This window comes from Leguminivora glycinivorella, chromosome 20, assembly GCF_023078275.1.
Source record: "Leguminivora glycinivorella isolate SPB_JAAS2020 chromosome 20, LegGlyc_1.1, whole genome shotgun sequence".
Classification (NCBI taxonomy): Eukaryota; Metazoa; Arthropoda; class Insecta; order Lepidoptera; family Tortricidae; genus Leguminivora; species Leguminivora glycinivorella.
The window spans coordinates 9,564,832-9,586,088 of NC_062990.1; the positions used below are offsets into that span (position 1 = coordinate 9,564,832).

Below are 21,257 nucleotides of genomic sequence, written 5' to 3' on the forward strand. Positions count from 1 at the left end.
ATATCATGGAAAATAAAGACAATAGGTATTAATTGTATGGAGAAAGTAAACAGCGTCAAACGGTTTACTAGAACCAAAAAATACATTTATTTTCCGTGACATGTATGATACAGAGTGAATTATTCTTTAACATTAAAAACCCACGGCAGAAGCTTAAGGTATTAGGCCATATGTTGAAGAGTGATAGAGACTATAGAGAGACACAGTTGAAAATGTCGTTGTTAAAGGAATTTGACCTTAAATATCCTGGGTTATAATACCTATGTTATCATTGGGCAATTAGAGATAAGGAAAAAAAACTATCGATAGATCCCCACCGATATCGATAAACTATCCGCTCATCCCTACCACCGGTCAGCTAGCCCAATTATCTGCAATTAATCAATTGTGGAACTCTTTCGAGCCGTCTGTCTCTTCCCATTAACGGGCAATTAAATATTTAGCTCATGAACGCAGTTTTTTTTAACCTATTTTGATGGTGTGTCAGGGTATCAACCTTGAATCTTTGGGAGTGCGATGAGATGATGGCAGGAACATTAAACAACAACCGTGTATGGGATGCAAATCGGTTTATTTGGATTACACGTCGACAAATCTTAGTTTTAGACAATTATAAATTACACGTGTTGCAATCTCTAGATCTAGGTTACGACGAGTGTCAACATGACAGCTCGGTGTTGCTGTTGTATTTTATAAAGGCGGCTATACATTAATGTAGATGGTTGCCACAAATCTATACTCTATAGCCGCCTTAATAGGTACCCATTTAAGGTGCTATACCTTCGTAAGTAAAGTGCAATAATACATTGTGTAACATGGGGCGTAAGCTGAACATTGTAAACGAACACATAGTTAATCGTGACGGCTAAATATAAATAAAGCAGAATAGCTTTCTTACCCGCGGCTTCGCTCGCGAAAAAATTCGAGAATTACGGAATGCTCCATATAAACTCCCACCCCCCATTTTAGGGAAGTGGGGGGTTAGAAAGAGACAAAAAGTAGCCTATGTTACTCTCCATCCCTTCAACTATCTCTACTAAAATCACGTCAATCCGTCGCTCCGTTTTTCCGTGAAAGACGGACAAACAAACAGACACACACACTTTCCCATTTATAATATTAGTATGGATGTCCTTCCATCATACTTGCAATAAAAATATAAGAGATAAAATAAGTTATTTTTGATGCGATACATTAAACAGAGTGGGGCCTGTAACAAAGGCGAAGAATTGAACTCTAGGCTATTCTCCTTATACTGATCAACATTTGTTCGGCGACTTTTAAAAATAACTTGTATTTTGATTTTTATCACCCTTGAAAGTTTTTTCTATTAGAGGTAATGTATTGCGAATTCTGTTAAGTCTAAAGTGTGACAGACAACGTCAATGACAAGAATAATGGCGTACATTGAAGCTAATATTTATTTTGTATGAAAAATTAAAAATTTAAAGACTTCATAATTTTTAAAAGTCACTGAACAAATGTTGATCAGTATAAGGAGAATAGCCTACAGTTCAATTCTTCGCCTTTGTTACAGGCCCCACTCTGTATAACTCCCTAGGGAAAACGCTATTTCTTTAACTCCCGCTACGCCTACGTGCAATTGCACACTTACTGAGCAAATGTGATTTTTTCAACTCATTTCAATCCATTCAGCTTTCGAATGGTAGAGAAATGATTGAACGACCAATCCAGGGTGGTCTCTAATTGGCCCTAAGCGAGCTAATGAGCCCTTCCGTTACCTTTCCGGCTGTTATAGGGTTAAATTAACCCGTTGACTAAGCAAGGATGTCGGCAAGACAAAGGGAATTCGTTACTTCTGTAAGATACTTAAATGTAAATTAGGCAATGTATGTGATCCCTGTACGCTGTTTGTAGATAAAAAGCATTAGGTTAGTAATAAATGTAATAATTCCTAAACTACTGGTTCAAATTAGATGAAATTTGGAATATACCGTGTGTATACAGTAACTGCTTGGGTGCTGAAAATTCAGGCTTCTGGGTTTATCCACAACGGAGTAACAGGGGGTTGAAAATGGTCTGAAATGTTTCTAGAAAAGGATGGACTACCGTGCCCCCAGATGTGAGTGACCCGTTGTAACATATGTATTTAACCTGCCTACTCGTACCTAATTGACTTTCGTTTCACAGGTGATCCGACCTAAACCATGGGGCCCTATTAAACAGACGCACGCCATAGAAGTTCAGTGTAAGTACCTATTCAATTTTGTGATAAAATAGCATGATAATAGTGCCAAAACAAAATTTACTTCAACAGAGTCTACATTCTTTTGTCTTTAGAGTGTGAGCTCACGGGCGACTTTTCGCCGCGACATTTTTGGATGTGTTTCTATGAAAAGTTGCGTCGCTAGGTCGCTACGTGGGCGCACTTTCATACCATTCCCTTATTGTAATAAAACCTTTTTTAAGAGTTTTGCATGATCACGGTTATTTTCATTAGACTTATACCGTGATTACGAGTACCTTTTTGATTTTTTTCGAGCTCCCGATATTTCGACGCAGTTGCATGCTTTATGATCACCAGTCAGTTTTCGGTGATAATGATGCATGCAACTCAACATAAATCAAAAAGATAATCACGGTCTATATCCCGGTCAACATAAGTCTAATGAATAACCTAACCTAACCACAAAGTTTAAATTTTGAAAAAACCCCCGACCGCGACATAGTAGACCGATTTTCATGAAATATGGCTAAGAACACTCCCGAATTACTCAGCTTTCAGACAAAAAAAACTAAATCCAAATCGGTTTATCCGTTCGGGAGCTACGATGCCCCAGACAGACACACACACAAACAGACAGACAGATAAGTCAAACTTATAACACCCCGTCGTTTTTGCGTCGGGGGTTAAAAACCCTTTTTGTTACTATAATAAAAATGTCGCTCTCTCAACAGCTTCACCCGTGATCAGAACGATACCAGAAGATGGGTTCCTCGAGGTCAAGAAAGGGGAGTTTGTGGACATCGGCTGCGAGGCTAGCGGCATCCCACAGCCTTATGTCACTTGGAAGAAGAATGTAAGTCAACCGAAAAGTAACTAAATTTATAAAACTCAATAACCTAACCACAAAATTAAAATTTTGAAAAACCCCCGACCGCGACATAGTAGACCGATTTTCATGATACATGGCTAAGAACACTCCCGACTAACTCAGCTTTCAGACAAAAAAAATTAAATCTAAATCGGTTCATCGGTTCGGGAGCTACGATACCACAGACAGACACACAGACAGACAAACAGACGGACAGACAGACAAACAGACAGACAGACACGTCAAACTTATAACACCCCGTCGTTTTTGCGTCGGGGGTTAAAAATACTCATCTATTTTTATTTTTATCTAATACTCAATATCTGGGCAACCGAGCTTCGCTCGGTTCTGTTTCGTATCCTTGACATGTGTCGCCATCTAGTTCAAAAATGAATAGTACCTACATCGAGCGAAAGAATTCTCATCCTTAACAACACAACTACTCCACACGAGATGGCGCGCATTTCGCCACAAAAACTCAAATAGTGTATTTTCTATTCGTTTTAGCCTTGACCTGTGTCGCCATCTAGTGTTTGCAATAAATAGTACTTACATCGACCGAAAGAATTCTGTCTTAACAGTACAACTACTGCACACGAGATGGCGCGCGAAGAAAAACGCATGAAAACTCGAAAATTCGCGTTTTCCGGGACCTAAGGATAAGTTAGACCGATTTTTCACCCCCAAAAACCCCCACATAACAAATTTCTGCGAAATCGTTAGAGCGGTTTCCGAGATCGTCAGTGTAAATAAATATATATATAAATAAATAAATAAATAAATAAATAAATATACAAGAATTGCTCGTTTAAAAGTATAAGATAACAAAATAAATTGGCAACAAATGTTTACTTTAAATGCCGTATTTCTATGAACTCATGACGTTTTCCCCTTGCGCATGCACAAACGGCTATCAAAATCGCTGCTGACTTAGTTTGGTTTGACTCGTTTGACTCTACCTTCAGTTAGTTACGCGTGGCAGGTAATAGACTAATAAAATTATGGACAACACTTGGCACCTTATCTTATAATATTTTGCGTTCTTCCAATAATTTGCTGACAGATGGCGTTACTAAACAAGCAAGTATTAGTTCCGTACATTTTGTTCATCAGTCTTTGGCAGGAGTAACTCAACCACTATTTGATAGATGGCGTTGTAAGTTGGATAAACGCCATCTTTTTCTTGTATTTTAGTTTAAATTTTCAAGGGGTGTGAAACCGATATTTACTCTATACAAAATACTGAATATTTGCTTTCTGCAGTTTGTTATTTTTCCCCTCACTAGCTCGGAAACACGTGTTTTGTCCTTTAATACCAGCGGGTAAAAACGCATTTTATCCACTAGTGGGTAAAGTAATTTGACCTTGAATAAAGTCAAATTAACTGGTTTAAAATTGATAAAAGTAGGTGAATCTAATAATAAGTATGATTTACCACCTGTGGAACTACTGGAAGCAGTGATTAACGCATTTTTTGCGTTGTAGTTTCCTCGCTATAGTGAGGGGAAAAGTTTTGTGTTACACTCGGGTGCAAATGTATTTTACTTCTCGTGTGTTAAAAAACTCGCAAGTTCAGGATTCTATTCTCGAACCACTCGCTTCGCTCGTGGTTCAACTATAGAATCCTTTCACTTGCTCGTTTTTCAATTAAACACTCGGCGTTAAAATACAACTTTGCCCCCTTGTATAACAAATAACTATTATTGTCATTTTCGTCTTTCGATTTGATATTCCTTGTTGTTACCTATACAAGATTTATTCCTACTCGTGTTTTATTTCGTATTATTTCAGGGGGAGCCCATGGCTTTGATAGAACATCGGAACCGCATCAAATTTAAGGCTGAGCACCGTTTGCTGGCCGGTGTGTTTCGCTGTACGGCGGAAAATGGGGTTGGAGACCCGGCTACAGCTGACATTCGAGTCATCATTCACGGTAAATCATTCTATCATTCATTTTTAACACGCTTTTATTAGGTCGTCGTGTATGTAACTATGTATGTAATGGAATCTGCGGAGGCTAATTTAACCATCTTCCAGGAGTCGTAGCGTAATGAAAATTGGCAGCTATATGTAGTTCCGATGACAATACAATAATATGGTACTGTTGAGCTGATCTGATAATGGAGTCGGAAGATATGAACTGGAACTACATGATGGAACCTCGTATCATAGCCGTTTTTGGGTTTCTTAGAAAAGTCTTGTAATGAACTTTGACTACAATTAGGTTTCAAGGTCTGATGATGAAGCCGAAAGATATGAACTGGAACTACATGATAGAACATCGTATCATAGCTGTTTTTGGGATTCTTAGAAAAGTCTTGTAATGAACTTTGACTACGATTAGGTTTCAAGGTCTGATGATGGAGCCGGAAGATATGAACTGGAACTACATCATGGAACATCGTATCATAGCTGTTTTTGGGCTTCTTAGGAAAGTCTTGTAATGAACTTTGACCACAATTAGGTTTCAAGGTCTGATGATGGAGCCGGAAGATATGAGCTGGAACTACATGATGGAACATCGTATCATTAGCTGTTTTTGGGCTTCTTAGAAAAGTCTTGTAATGAACTTTGACTACGATTAGGTTTCAAGGTCTGATGATGGAGCCGGAAGATATGAACTGGAACTACATGATAGAACATCGTATCATAGCTGTTTTTGGGATTCTTAGAAAAGTCTTGTAATGAACTTTGACTACGATTAGAATTCAAGGTCTGATGATGGAGCCGGAAGATATGAACTGGAACTACATGATGGAACATCGTATCATAGCTGTTTTTGGGCTTCTTAGAAAAGTCTTGTAATGAACTATGACTACGATTAGGTTTCAAGGCCTGATGATGGTGCCGGACGATAAGAACAGAAAAAAGGGGGGGGGGCTCGAGGGGGAAGCATGAAAGAAAGATCAACGTAGTATTTAAGATAAGTTGGGTTAGCGTTTTCTTGTGACATTTAAGAGCAAACAAAGGGGGGGCTCGGGGGCGAAGCCCCCGCATGAAAGAAAGATCAACGTTGTATTTAAAATAAGTTGGTTTAGGGTTTTCTTGTGATCCTTAAGAGTAAAGAAAAGGGGGCTCGGGGGCGAAGCCCCCGCATGAAAGAAAGATCAACGTAGTATTTAAGATAAGTTGGGTTAGCGTTTTCTTGTGACATTTAAGAACAAACAAAGGGGGGCTCGGGGCGAAGCCCCCGCATGAAAGAAAGATCAACGTAGTATTTAAGATAAGTTGGGTTAGCGTTTTCTTGTGACATATAAGAGCAAACAAAGGGGGGCTCGGGGGCGAAGCCCCCGCATGAAAGAAAGATCAACGTAGTATTTAAGATAAGTTGGGTTAGCGTTTTCTTGTGACCTTGAAGAGCAAACAAAGGGGGGCTCGGGGGCGAAGCCCCCGCATGAAAGAAAGATCAACGTAGTATTTAAGATAAGTTGGGTTAGCGTTTTCTTGTGACATTTAAGAGCAAACAAAGGGGGCTCGGGGGCGAAGCCCCCGCATGAAAGAAAAATCAACGTAGTATTTAAGATAAGTTAGGTTAGCGTTTTCTTGTGACCTTTAAGAGCAAACAAAGGGGGGGGCTCGGGGCGAAGCCCCCGCATGAAAGAAAGATCAACGTAGTATTTAAGATAAGTTGGGTTAGCGTTTTCTTGTGACCTTTAAGAGCAAACAAAGGGGGGCTCGGGGCGAAGCCCCCGCATGAAAGAAAGATCAACGTTGTATTTAGAATAAGTTGGGTTAGCGTTTTCTTGTGACCTTTAAGAGCAAACAAAGGGGGGCTCGGGGGGCGAAGCCCCCCGCATGAAAGAAAGATCAACGTAGTATTTAAGATAAGTTGGGTTAGCGTTTTCTTGTGACCTTTAAGAGTAAACAAAGGGGGGCTCGGGGGCGAAGCCCCCCGCATAAAAGAAAGATCAACGTTGTATTTTAAATAAGTTGGGTTAGTGTTTTCTTGTGACCTTTAAGAGCAAACAAAGGGGGGCTCGGGGGGCGAAGCCCCCCGCATGAAAGAAAGATCAAAGTTGTATTTAGAATAAGTTGGGTTAGCGTTTTCTTGTGACCTTTAAGAGCAAACAAAGGGGGCTCGGGGGCGAAGCCCCCGCATGAAAGAAAGATCAACGTAGTATTTAAGATAAGTTGGGTTAGCGTTTTCTTGTGACATTTAAGAGCAAACAAAGGGGGGCTCGGGGGGCGAAGCCCCCCGCATGAAAGAAAGATCAACGTAGTATTTAAGATAAGTTGGGTTAGCGTTTTCTTGTGACATATAAGAGCAAACAAAGGGGGGCTCGGGGGGCGAAGCCCCCGCATGAAAGAAAGATCAACGTAGTATTTAAGATAAGTTGGGTTAGCGTTTTCTTGTGACCTTTAAGAGCAAACAAAGGGGGCTCGGGGGCGAAGCCCCCGCATGAAAGAAAGATCAACGTAGTATTTAAGATAAGTTGGGTTAGCGTTTTCTTGTGACATTTAAGAGCAAACAAAGGGGGCTCGGGGGCGAAGCCCCCGCATGAAAGAAAAATCAACGTAGTATTTAAGATAAGTTAGGTTAGCGTTTTCTTGTGACCTTTAAGAGCAAACAAAGGGGGGCTCGGGGGGCGAAGCCCCCCGCATGAAAGAAAGATCAACGTAGTATTTAAGATAAGTTGGGTTAGCGTTTTCTTGTGACATATAAGAGCAAACAAAGGGGGGCTCGGGGGGCGAAGCCCCCGCATGAAAGAAAGAACAACGTTGTATTTAAAATAAGTTGGTTTAGGGTTTTCTTGTGTTCCTTAAGAGTAAAGAAAAGGGGGCTCGGAGGGCGAAGCCCCCCGCATGAAAGAAAGATCAACGTAGTATTTAAGATAAGTTGGGTTAGCGTTTTCTTGTGACCTTTAAGAGTAAACAAAGGGGGGGCTCGGGGGCGAAGCCCCCGCATAAAAGAAAGATTAACGTAGTATTTAAAATAAGTTGGGTTAGCGTTTTCTTGTGACCTTTAAGAGTAAACAAAGGGGGGCTCGGGGGCGAAGCCCCCGCATGAAAGAAAGATCAACGTAGTATTTAAGATAAGTTGGGTTAGCGTTTTCTTGTGACCTTTAAGAGTAAACAAAGGGGGGCTCGGGGGGCGAAGCCCCCGCATAAAAGAAAGATCAACGTAGTATTTAAAATAAGTTGGGTTAGGGTTTTCTTGTGATCCTTAAGAGTAACGAAAAGGGGGCTCGGGGGGCGAAGCCCCCAGCATAAAAGAAAGATTAACGTAGTATTTAAAATAAGTTGGGTTAGCGTTTTCTTGTGACCTTTAAGAGCAAACAAAGGGGGGCTCGGGGGGCGAAGCCCCCCGCATGAATGAAATATCAACGTTGTATTTTAAATAAGTTGGTTTAGGGTTTTCTTGTGACCCTTAAGAGTAACGAAAAGGGGGCTCGGGGGCAAAGCCCCCGCATAAAAGAAAGATCAACGTAGTATTTAAAATAAGTTGGGTTAGGGTTTTCTTGTGACCTTTAAGAGCAAACAAAGGGGGCTCGGGGGGCGAAGCCCCCCGCATGAAAGAAAGATCAACGTAGTATTTAAGATAAGTTGGGTTAGTGTTTTCTTGTGACCTTTAAGAGCAAACAAAGGGGGCTCGGGGCGAAGCCCCCCGCATGAAAGAAAGATCAAAGTTGTATTTAGAATAAGTTGGGTTAGCGTTTTCTTGTGACCTTTAAGATGAAAGAAAGATCAACGTAGTATTTAAGATAAGTTGGGTTAGCGTTTTCTTGTGACATATAAGAGCAAACAAAGGGGGGCTCGGGGGGCGAAGCCCCCGCATGAAAGAAAGAACAACGTTGTATTTAAAATAAGTTCGTTTAGGGTTTTCTTGTGTTCCTTAAGAGTAAAGAAAAGGGGGGCTCGGAGGGCGAAGCCCCCCGCATGAAAGAAAGATCAACGTAGTATTTAAGATAAGTTGGGTTAGCGTTTTCTTGTGACCTTTAAGAGTAAACAAAGGGGGGGGCTCGGGGGGCAAAGCCCCCGCATAAAAGAAAGATTAACGTAGTATTTAAAATAAGTTGGGTTAGCGTTTTCTTGTGACCTTTAAGAGCAAACAAAGGGGGGCTCGGGGGGCGAAGCCCCCCGCATGAAAGAAAGATCAACGTAGTATTTAAGATAAGTTGGGTTAGCGTTTTCTTGTGACTTTTAAGAGCAAACAAAGGGGGGCTCGGGGGGCGAAGCCCCCCGCATGAAAGAAAGATCAACGTAGTATTTAAAATAAGTTGGGTTAGGGTTTTCTTGTGATCCTTAAGAGTAACGAAAAGGGGGGCTCGGGGGGCGAAGTCCCCAGCATAAAAGAAAGATTAACGTAGTATTTAAAATAAGTTGGGTTAGCGTTTTCTTGTGACCTTTAAGAGCAAACAAAGGGGGGCTCGGGGGGCGAAGCCCCCGCATGAATGAAATATCAACGTTGTATTTTAAATAAGTTGGGTTAGGGTTTTCTTGTGATCCTTAAGAGTAACGAAAAGGGGGGCTCGGGGGGCGAAGCCCCCAGCATAAAAGAAAGATCAACGTAGTATTTAAGATAAGTTGGGTTAGCGTTTTCTTGTGACCTTTAAGAGTAAACAAAGGGGGGCTCGGGGGGCGAAGCCCCCGCATAAAAGAAAGATCAACGTAGTATTTAAAATAAGTTGGGTTAGGGTTTTCTTGTGATCCTTAAGAGTAACGAAAAGGGGCTCGGGGGCGAAGCCCCCAGCATAAAAGAAAGATCAACGTAGTATTTAAAATAAGTTGGGTTAGGGTTTTCTTGTGATCCTTAAGAGTAACGAAAAGGGGGGCTCGGGGGGCGAAGTCCCCAGCATAAAAGAAAGATCAACGTAGTATTTAAGATAAGTTGGGTTAGCGTTTTCTTGTGACCTTTAAGAGTAAACAAAGGGGGGCTCGGGGGCGAAGCCCCCCGCATAAAAGAAAGATCAACGTAGTATTTAAAATAAGTTGGGTTAGGGTTTTCTTGTGATCCTTAAGAGTAACGAAAAGGGGGGCTCGGGGGGCGAAGCCCCCAGCATAAAAGAAAGATTAACGTAGTATTTAAAATAAGTTGGGTTAGCGTTTTCTTGTGACCTTTAAGAGCAAACAAAGGGGGGCTCGGGGGCGAAGCCCCCGCATGAATGAAATATCAACGTTGTATTTTAAATAAGTTGGGTTAGGGTTTTCTTGTGATCCTTAAGAGTAACGAAAAGGGGGCTCGGGGGCGAAGCCCCCAGCATAAAAGAAAGATCAACGTAGTATTTAAGATAAGTTGGGTTAGCGTTTTCTTGTGACCTTTAAGAGTAAACAAAGGGGGGCTCGGGGGGCGAAGCCCCCGCATAAAAGAAAGATCAACGTAGTATTTAAAATAAGTTGGGTTAGGGTTTTCTTGTGATCCTTAAGAGTAACGAAAAGGGGGCTCGGGGGCGAAGCCCCAGCATAAAAGAAAGATCAACGTAGTATTTAAAATAAGTTGGGTTAGGGTTTTCTTGTGATCCTTAAGAGTAACGAAAAGGGGGGCTCGGGGGGCGAAGTCCCCAGCATAAAAGAAAGATCAACGTAGTATTTAAGATAAGTTGGGTTAGCGTTTTCTTGTGACCTTTAAGAGTAAACAAAGGGGGGCTCGGGGGGCGAAGCCCCCGCATAAAAGAAAGATCAACGTAGTATTTAAAATAAGTTGGTTTAGGGTTTTCTTGTGTTCCTTAAGAGTAAAGAAAAGGGGGGCTCGGAGGGCGAAGCCCCCCGCATGAAAGAAAGATCAACGTAGTATTTAAGATAAGTTGGGTTAGCGTTTTCTTGTGACCTTTAAGAGTAAACAAAGGGGGGGCTCGGGGCGAAGCCCCCGCATAAAAGAAAGATTAACGTAGTATTTAAAATAAGTTGGGTTAGCGTTTTCTTGTGACCTTTAAGAGCAAACAAAGGGGGGCTCGGGGGGCGAAGCCCCCCGCATGAAAGAAAGATCAACGTAGTATTTAAGATAAGTTGGGTTAGCGTTTTCTTGTGACTTTTAAGAGCAAACAAAGGGGGGCTCGGGGGGCGAAGCCCCCGCATGAAAGAAAGATCAACGTAGTATTTAAAATAAGTTGGGTTAGGGTTTTCTTGTGATCCTTAAGAGTAACGAAAAGGGGGGCTCGGGGGGCGAAGTCCCCAGCATAAAAGAAAGATTAACGTAGTATTTAAAATAAGTTGGGTTAGCGTTTTCTTGTGACCTTTAAGAGCAAACAAAGGGGGCTCGGGGGCGAAGCCCCCGCATGAATGAAATATCAACGTTGTATTTTAAATAAGTTGGTTTAGGGTTTTCTTGTGACCCTTAAGAGTAACGAAAAGGGGGCTCGGGGGCAAAGCCCCCGCATAAAAGAAAGATCAACGTAGTATTTAAAATAAGTTGGGTTAGGGTTTTCTTGTGACCTTTAAGAGCAAACAAAGGGGAGCTCGGGGGCGAAGCCCCCGCATGAAAGAAAGATCAACGTAGTATTTAAGACAAGTTGGGTTAGTGTTTTCTTGTGACCTTTAAGAGCAAACAAAGGGGGCTCGGGGGCGAAGCCCCCGCATGAAAGAAAGATCAAAGTTGTATTTAGAATAAGTTGGGTTAGCGTTTTCTTGTGACCTTTAAGAGCAAACAAAGGGGGGCTCGGGGGGCGAAGCCCCCGCATGAAAGAAAGATCAACGTAGTATTTAAGATAAGTTGGGTTAGCGTTTTCTTGTGACATTTAAGAACAAACAAAGGGGGGCTCGGGGGGCGAAGCCCCCCGCATGAAAGAAAGATCAACGTAGTATTTAAGATAAGTTGGGTTAGCGTTTTCTTGTGACATATAAGAGCAAACAAAGGGGGCTCGGGGGCGAAGCCCCCGCATGAAAGAAAGATCAACGTAGTATTTAAGATAAGTTGGGTTAGCGTTTTCTTGTGACCTTTAAGAGCAAACAAAGGGGGCTCGGGGGCGAAGCCCCCGCATGAAAGAAAGATCAACGTAGTATTTAAGATAAGTTGGGTTAGCGTTTTCTTGTGACTTTTAAGAGCAAACAAAGGGGGGCTCGGGGGGCGAAGCCCCCCGCATGAAAGAAAGATCAACGTAGTATTTAAAATAAGTTGGGTTAGGGTTTTCTTGTGATCCTTAAGAGTAACGAAAAGGGGGGCTCGGGGGGCGAAGTCCCCAGCATAAAAGAAAGATTAACGTAGTATTTAAAATAAGTTGGGTTAGCGTTTTCTTGTGACCTTTAAGAGCAAACAAAGGGGGGCTCGGGGGCGAAGCCCCCGCATGAATGAAATATCAACGTTGTATTTTAAATAAGTTGGGTTAGGGTTTTCTTGTGATCCTTAAGAGTAACGAAAAGGGGGCTCGGGGGCGAAGCCCCCAGCATAAAAGAAAGATCAACGTAGTATTTAAGATAAGTTGGGTTAGCGTTTTCTTGTGACCTTTAAGAGTAAACAAAGGGGGGCTCGGGGGGCGAAGCCCCCCGCATAAAAGAAAGATCAACGTAGTATTTAAAATAAGTTGGGTTAGGGTTTTCTTGTGATCCTTAAGAGTAACGAAAAGGGGGGCTCAGGGGGCGAAGCCCCCAGCATAAAAGAAAGATCAACGTAGTATTTAAAATAAGTTGGGTTAGGGTTTTCTTGTGATCCTTAAGAGTAACGAAAAGGGGGGCTCGGGGGGCGAAGTCCCCAGCATAAAAGAAAGATCAACGTAGTATTTAAGATAAGTTGGGTTAGCGTTTTCTTGTGACCTTTAAGAGTAAACAAAGGGGGCTCGGGGGCGAAGCCCCCGCATAAAAGAAAGATCAACGTAGTATTTAAAATAAGTTGGGTTAGGGTTTTCTTGTGATCCTTAAGAGTAACGAAAAGGGGGGCTCGGGGGGCGAAGCCCCCAGCATAAAAGAAAGATTAACGTAGTATTTAAAATAAGTTGGGTTAGCGTTTTCTTGTGACCTTTAAGAGCAAACAAAGGGGGGCTCGGGGGGCGAAGCCCCCGCATGAATGAAATATCAACGTTGTATTTTAAATAAGTTGGGTTAGGGTTTTCTTGTGATCCTTAAGAGTACCGAAAAGGGGGCTCGGGGGCGAAGCCCCCAGCATAAAAGAAAGATCAACGTAGTATTTAAGATAAGTTGGGTTAGCGTTTTCTTGTGACCTTTAAGAGTAAACAAAGGGGGGCTCGGGGGGCGAAGCCCCCCGCATAAAAGAAAGATCAACGTAGTATTTAAAATAAGTTGGGTTAGGGTTTTCTTGTGATCCTTAAGAGTAACGAAAAGGGGGGCTCGGGGGGCGAAGCCCCCAGCATAAAAGAAAGATCAACGTAGTATTTAAAATAAGTTGGGTTAGGGTTTTCTTGTGATCCTTAAGAGTAACGAAAAGGGGGGCTCGGGGGGCGAAGTCCCCAGCATAAAAGAAAGATCAACGTAGTATTTAAGATAAGTTGGGTTAGCGTTTTCTTGTGACCTTTAAGAGTAAACAAAGGGGGGCTCGGGGGGCGAAGCCCCCCGCATAAAAGAAAGATCAACGTAGTATTTAAAATAAGTTGGGTTAGGGTTTTCTTGTGATCCTTAAGAGTAACGAAAAGGGGGGCTCGGGGGGCGAAGCCCCCAGCATAAAAGAAAGATTAACGTAGTATTTAAAATAAGTTGGGTTAGCGTTTTCTTGTGACCTTTAAGAGCAAACAAAGGGGGGCTCGGGGGCGAAGCCCCCGCATGAATGAAATATCAACGTTGTATTTTAAATAAGTTGGTTTAGGGTTTTCTTGTGACCCTTAAGAGTAACGAAAAGGGGGCTCGGGGGCAAAGCCCCCGCATAAAAGAAAGATCAACGTAGTATTTAAAATAAGTTGGGTTAGGGTTTTCTTGTGACCTTTAAGAGCAAACAAAGGGGGCTCGGGGGCGAAGCCCCCGCATGAAAGAAAGATCAACGTAGTATTTAAGATAAGTTGGGTTAGTGTTTTCTTGTGACCTTTAAGAGCAAACAAAGGGGGCTCGGGGGCGAAGCCCCCCGCATGAAAGAAAGATCAAAGTTGTATTTAGAATAAGTTGGGTTAGCGTTTTCTTGTGACCTTTAAGATGAAAGAAAGATCAACGTAGTATTTAAGATAAGTTGGGTTAGCGTTTTCTTGTGACATATAAGAGCAAACAAAGGGGGGCTCGGGGGGCGAAGCCCCCCGCATGAAAGAAAGAACAACGTTGTATTTAAAATAAGTTGGTTTAGGGTTTTCTTGTGTTCCTTAAGAGTAAAGAAAAGGGGGGCTCGGAGGGCGAAGCCCCCCGCATGAAAGAAAGATCAACGTAGTATTTAAGATAAGTTGGGTTAGCGTTTTCTTGTGACCTTTAAGAGTAAACAAAGGGGGGGCTCGGGGGCGAAGCCCCCGCATAAAAGAAAGATTAACGTAGTATTTAAAATAAGTTGGGTTAGCGTTTTCTTGTGACCTTTAAGAGCAAACAAAGGGGGCTCGGGGCGAAGCCCCCGCATGAAAGAAAGATCAACGTAGTATTTAAGATAAGTTGGGTTAGCGTTTTCTTGTGACTTTTAAGAGCAAACAAAGGGGGCTCGGGGGCGAAGCCCCCGCATGAAAGAAAGATCAACGTAGTATTTAAAATAAGTTGGGTTAGGGTTTTCTTGTGATCCTTAAGAGTAACGAAAAGGGGGGCTCGGGGGGCGAAGTCCCCAGCATAAAAGAAAGATTAACGTAGTATTTAAAATAAGTTGGGTTAGCGTTTTCTTGTGACCTTTAAGAGCAAACAAAGGGGGCTCGGGGGCGAAGCCCCCGCATGAATGAAATATCAACGTTGTATTTTAAATAAGTTGGTTTAGGGTTTTCTTGTGACCCTTAAGAGTAACGAAAAGGGGGGCTCGGGGGGCAAAGCCCCCCGCATAAAAGAAAGATCAACGTAGTATTTAAAATAAGTTGGGTTAGGGTTTTCTTGTGACCTTTAAGAGCAAACAAAGGGGAGCTCGGGGGGCGAAGCCCCCCGCATGAAAGAAAGATCAACGTAGTATTTAAGATAAGTTGGGTTAGTGTTTTCTTGTGACCTTTAAGAGCAAACAAAGGGGGGCTCGGGGGGCGAAGCCCCCGCATGAAAGAAAGATCAAAGTTGTATTTAGAATAAGTTGGGTTAGCGTTTTCTTGTGACCTTTAAGAGCAAACAAAGGGGGGCTCGGGGGGCGAAGCCCCCCGCATGAAAGAAAGATCAACGTAGTATTTAAAATAAGTTGGGTTAGGGTTTTCTTGTGATCCTTAAGAGTAACGAAAAGGGGGGCTCGGGGGGCGAAGTCCCCAGCATAAAAGAAAGATTAACGTAGTATTTAAAATAAGTTGGGTTAGCGTTTTCTTGTGACCTTTAAGAGCAAACAAAGGGGGGCTCGGGGGCGAAGCCCCCGCATGAATGAAATATCAACGTTGTATTTTAAATAAGTTGGTTTAGGGTTTTCTTGTGACCCTTAAGAGTAACGAAAAGGGGGCTCGGGGGCAAAGCCCCCGCATAAAAGAAAGATCAACGTAGTATTTAAAATAAGTTGGGTTAGGGTTTTCTTGTGACCTTTAAGAGCAAACAAAGGGGAGCTCGGGGGGCGAAGCCCCCCGCATGAAAGAAAGATCAACGTAGTATTTAAGATAAGTTGGGTTAGTGTTTTCTTGTGACCTTTAAGAGCAAACAAAGGGGGGCTCGGGGGGCGAAGCCCCCCGCATGAAAGAAAGATCAAAGTTGTATTTAGAATAAGTTGGGTTAGCGTTTTCTTGTGACCTTTAAGAGCAAACAAAGGGGGGGCTCGGGGGCGAAGCCCCCGCATGAAAGAAAGATCAACGTAGTATTTAAGATAAGTTGGGTTAGCGTTTTCTTGTGACATTTAAGAACAAACAAAGGGGGGCTCGGGGGGCGAAGCCCCCCGCATGAAAGAAAGATCAACGTAGTATTTAAGATAAGTTGGGTTAGCGTTTTCTTGTGACATATAAGAGCAAACAAAGGGGGCTCGGGGGCGAAGCCCCCGCATGAAAGAAAGATCAACGTAGTATTTAAGATAAGTTGGGTTAGCGTTTTCTTGTGACCTTTAAGAGCAAACAAAGGGGGGCTCGGGGGGCGAAGCCCCCCGCATGAAAGAAAGATCAACGTAGTATTTAAGATAAGTTGGGTTAGCGTTTTCTTGTGACTTTTAAGAGCAAACAAAGGGGGGCTCGGGGGGCGAAGCCCCCGCATGAAAGAAAGATCAACGTAGTATTTAAAATAAGTTGGGTTAGGGTTTTCTTGTGATCCTTAAGAGTAACGAAAAGGGGGCTCGGGGGCGAAGTCCCCAGCATAAAAGAAAGATTAACGTAGTATTTAAAATAAGTTGGGTTAGCGTTTTCTTGTGACCTTTAAGAGCAAACAAAGGGGGGCTCGGGGGGCGAAGCCCCCCGCATGAATGAAATATCAACGTTGTATTTTAAATAAGTTGGGTTAGGGTTTTCTTGTGATCCTTAAGAGTAACGAAAAGGGGGGCTCGGGGGGCGAAGCCCCCAGCATAAAAGAAAGATCAACGTAGTATTTAAGATAAGTTGGGTTAGCGTTTTCTTGTGACCTTTAAGAGTAAACAAAGGGGGCTCGGGGGCGAAGCCCCCGCATAAAAGAAAGATCAACGTAGTATTTAAAATAAGTTGGGTTAGGGTTTTCTTGTGATCCTTAAGAGTAACGAAAAGGGGGGCTCGGGGGGCGAAGCCCCCAGCATAAAAGAAAGATCAACGTAGTATTTAAAATAAGTTGGGTTAGGGTTTTCTTGTGATCCTTAAGAGTAACGAAAAGGGGGGCTCGGGGGGCGAAGTCCCCAGCATAAAAGAAAGATCAACGTAGTATTTAAGATAAGTTGGGTTAGCGTTTTCTTGTGACCTTTAAGAGTAAACAAAGGGGGCTCGGGGCGAAGCCCCCGCATAAAAGAAAGATCAACGTAGTATTTAAAATAAGTTGGGTTAGGGTTTTCTTGTGATCCTTAAGAGTAACGAAAAGGGGGGCTCGGGGGGCGAAGCCCCCAGCATAAAAGAAAGATTAACGTAGTATTTAAAATAAGTTGGGTTAGCGTTTTCTTGTGACCTTTAAGAGCAAACAAAGGGGGCTCGGGGGCGAAGCCCCCGCATGAATGAAATATCAACGTTGTATTTTAAATAAGTTGGGTTAGGGTTTTCTTGTGATCCTTAAGAGTACCGAAAAGGGGGGCTCGGGGGCGAAGCCCCAGCATAAAAGAAAGATCAACGTAGTATTTAAGATAAGTTGGGTTAGCGTTTTCTTGTGACCTTTAAGAGTAAACAAAGGGGGCTCGGGGGCGAAGCCCCCGCATAAAAGAAAGATCAACGTAGTATTTAAAATAAGTTGGGTTAGGGTTTTCTTGTGATCCTTAAGAGTAACGAAAAGGGGGCTCGGGGGCGAAGCCCCAGCATAAAAGAAAGATCAACGTAGTATTTAAAATAAGTTGGGTTAGGGTTTTCTTGTGATCCTTAAGAGTAACGAAAAGGGGGGCTCGGGGGCGAAGTCCCCAGCATAAAAGAAAGATCAACGTAGTATTTAAGATAAGTTGGGTTAGCGTTTTCTTGTGACCTTTAAGAGTAAACAAAGGGGGCTCGGGGGCGAAGCCCCCGCATAAAAGAAAGATCAACGTAGTATTTAAAATAAGTTGGGTTAGGGTTTTCTTGTGATCCTTAAGAGTAACGAAAAGGGGGGCTCGGGGGGCGAAGCCCCCAGCATAAAAGAAAGATTAACGTAGTATTTAAAATAAGTTGGGTTAGCGTTTTCTTGTGACCTTTAAGAGCAAACAAAGGGGGGCTCGGGGGCGAAGCCCCCGCATGAATGAAATATCAACGTTGTATTTTAAATAAGTTGGTTTAGGGTTTTCTTGTGACCCTTAAGAGTAACGAAAAGGGGGCTCGGGGGCAAAGCCCCCGCATAAAAGAAAGATCAACGTAGTATTTAAAATAAGTTGGGTTAGGGTTTTCTTGTGACCTTTAAGAGCAAACAAAGGGGGGCTCGGGGGGCGAAGCCCCCCGCATGAAAGAAAGATCAACGTAGTATTTAAGATAAGTTGGGTTAGTGTTTTCTTGTGACCTTTAAGAGCAAACAAAGGGGGGCTCGGGGGGCGAAGCCCCCGCATGAAAGAAAGATCAAAGTTGTATTTAGAATAAGTTGGGTTAGCGTTTTCTTGTGACCTTTAAGATGAAAGAAAGATCAACGTAGTATTTAAGATAAGTTGGGTTAGCGTTTTCTTGTGACATATAAGAGCAAACAAAGGGGGGCTCGGGGGGCGAAGCCCCCGCATGAAAGAAAGAACAACGTTGTATTTAAAATAAGTTGGTTTAGGGTTTTCTTGTGTTCCTTAAGAGTAAAGAAAAGGGGGCTCGGAGGGCGAAGCCCCCGCATGAAAGAAAGATCAACGTAGTATTTAAGATAAGTTGGGTTAGCGTTTTCTTGTGACCTTTAAGAGTAAACAAAGGGGGGGCTCGGGGGGCGAAGCCCCCCGCATAAAAGAAAGATTAACGTAGTATTTAAAATAAGTTGGGTTAGCGTTTTCTTGTGACCTTTAAGAGCAAACAAAGGGGGGCTCGGGGGGCGAAGCCCCCGCATGAAAGAAAGATCAACGTAGTATTTAAGATAAGTTGGGTTAGCGTTTTCTTGTGACTTTTAAGAGCAAACAAAGGGGGGCTCGGGGGGCGAAGCCCCCGCATGAAAGAAAGATCAACGTAGTATTTAAAATAAGTTGGGTTAGGGTTTTCTTGTGATCCTTAAGAGTAACGAAAAGGGGGGCTCGGGGGGCGAAGTCCCCAGCATAAAAGAAAGATTAACGTAGTATTTAAAATAAGTTGGGTTAGCGTTTTCTTGTGACCTTTAAGAGCAAACAAAGGGGGGCTCGGGGGCGAAGCCCCCGCATGAATGAAATATCAACGTTGTATTTTAAATAAGTTGGTTTAGGGTTTTCTTGTGACCCTTAAGAGTAACGAAAAGGGGGCTCGGGGGCAAAGCCCCCGCATAAAAGAAAGATCAACGTAGTATTTAAAATAAGTTGGGTTAGGGTTTTCTTGTGACCTTTAAGAGCAAACAAAGGGGAGCTCGGGGGGCGAAGCCCCCCGCATGAAAGAAAGATCAACGTAGTATTTAAGATAAGTTGGGTTAGTGTTTTCTTGTGACCTTTAAGAGCAAACAAAGGGGGGCTCGGGGGGCGAAGCCCCCCGCATGAAAGAAAGATCAAAGTTGTATTTAGAATAAGTTGGGTTAGCGTTTTCTTGTGACCTTTAAGAGCAAACAAAGGGGGGGCTCGGGGGCGAAGCCCCCGCATGAAAGAAAGATCAACGTAGTATTTAAGATAAGTTGGGTTAGCGTTTTCTTGTGACATTTAAGAACAAACAAAGGGGGCTCGGGGGCGAAGCCCCCGCATGAAAGAAAGATCAACGTAGTATTTAAGATAAGTTGGGTTAGCGTTTTCTTGTGACATATAAGAGCAAACAAAGGGGGGCTCGGGGGGCGAAGCCCCCCGCATGAAAGAAAGATCAACGTAGTATTTAAGATAAGTTGGGTTAGCGTTTTCTTGTGACCTTTAAGAGCAAACAAAGGGGGGCTCGGGGGGCGAAGCCCCCCGCATGAAAGAAAGATCAACGTAGTATTTAAGATAAGTTGGGTTAGCGTTTTCTTGTGACATTTAAGAGCAAACAAAGGGGGGCTCGGGGGGCGAAGCCCCCGCATGAAAGAAAAATCAACGTAGTATTTAAGATAAGTTAGGTTAGCGTTTTCTTGTGACCTTTAAGAGCAAACAAAGGGGGCTCGGGGGCGAAGCCCCCGCATGAAAGAAAGATCAACGTAGTATTTAAGATAAGTTGGGTTAGCGTTTTCTTGTGACATATAAGAGCAAACAAAGGGGGGCTCGGGGGCGAAGCCCCCGCATGAAAGAAAGAACAACGTTGTATTTAAAATAAGTTGGTTTAGGGTTTTCTTGTGTTCCTTAAGAGTAAAGAAAAGGGGGCTCGGAGGGCGAAGCCCCCGCATGAAAGAAAGATCAACGTAGTATTTAAGATAAGTTGGGTTAGCGTTTTCTTGTGACCTTTAAGAGTAAACAAAGGGGGGCTCGGGGGCGAAGCCCCCGCATAAAAGAAAGATTAACGTAGTATTTAAAATAAGTTGGGTTAGCGTTTTCTTGTGACCTTTAAGAGCAAACAAAGGGGGGCTCGGGGGCGAAGCCCCCGCATGAAAGAAAGATCAACGTAGTATTTAAGATAAGTTGGGTTAGCGTTTTCTTGTGACCTTTAAGAGTAAACAAAGGGGGCTCGGGGGCGAAGCCCCCCGCATAAAAGAAAGATCAACGTTGTATTTTAAATAAGTTGGGTTAGCGTTTTCTTGTGACCTTTAAGAGCAAACAAAGGGGGGCTCGGGGGGCGAAGCCCCCCGCATGAAAGAAAGATCAACGTAGTATTTAAAATAAGTTGGGTTAGGGTTTTCTTGTGATCCTTAAGAGTAACGAAAAGGGGGGCTCGGGGGGCGAAGCCCCCAGCATAAAAGAAAGATTAACGTAGTATTTAAAATAAGTTGGGTTAGCGTTTTCTTGTGACCTTTAAGAGCAAACAAAGGGGGGCTCGGCAAAAAAGAAATACTTAAATTTTGTTTGAATTAGTTGAAATGTGACAATATTTTCTAATCGAGTCAAACAAAATCCCACTAGCTGAGAGCTTCAAAACAATGTATGGCGAAAGTATGTCTCTCTAATGTCTTCAAAAAGTCCGCGATGGCACATGTCTATATTGTCTATCTTTTACGGATAACTTATTAGGTATAAACATTTTTATGATAATACCGTAATAAGAAGGTAGCCGCTAGTTACTATTAAGTAGCAATTAGCAATAAGTACACGTTAAGCCACAAATGGCATGTAAAATCCGCCTACTTGAAATTATTTTATGTATAAATGTTAAAAGGTATTTATTTCATTATTAACACTTTCGAAACCGGGCTTCTACGCGGCGCTACGACATTTTCGCTACATACGGGGAAACCCATGTAATCGGCTACGCTTCTACGAGCGGTGTGCCCGACAGTCGGGTTCTTGGTAGCGAAAGTGTTAATGACTAAAAAGTATAAAATAAATTAATAGTTTAAAAAACACTATAAAACACGCTTTTATAAATGCACGTAAAAGCCAAAAATAAATTATGGATCGTTCAAGTTGTCTCTATTTGTGAGCTGAAGTTTAAAAACTATGTGCTTTTAATTATAATATTTGATTGTAAAAGCGTGGGGCGCTGGAACAGTAAAGACTTT

At 42.7% G+C, this 21,257-nt stretch overlaps 1 protein-coding gene across 1 annotated transcript in view; it reads left to right on the top strand.

Moving 5' to 3' along the window:
• The window catches only part of LOC125237057 (hemicentin-2-like), a 42,212-nt gene that overhangs the window by 14,323 nt on the left and 6,632 nt on the right, over positions 1 to 21,257 (top strand). Inside the window, exons 4-6 of the mRNA XM_048143998.1 lie at positions 2,152 to 2,209; positions 2,920 to 3,041; positions 4,848 to 4,989. Of these exons, the coding sequence (XP_047999955.1) occupies positions 2,152 to 2,209; positions 2,920 to 3,041; positions 4,848 to 4,989 (322 nt within the window). The remainder of the gene's footprint in view (positions 1 to 2,151; positions 2,210 to 2,919; positions 3,042 to 4,847; positions 4,990 to 21,257) is intronic.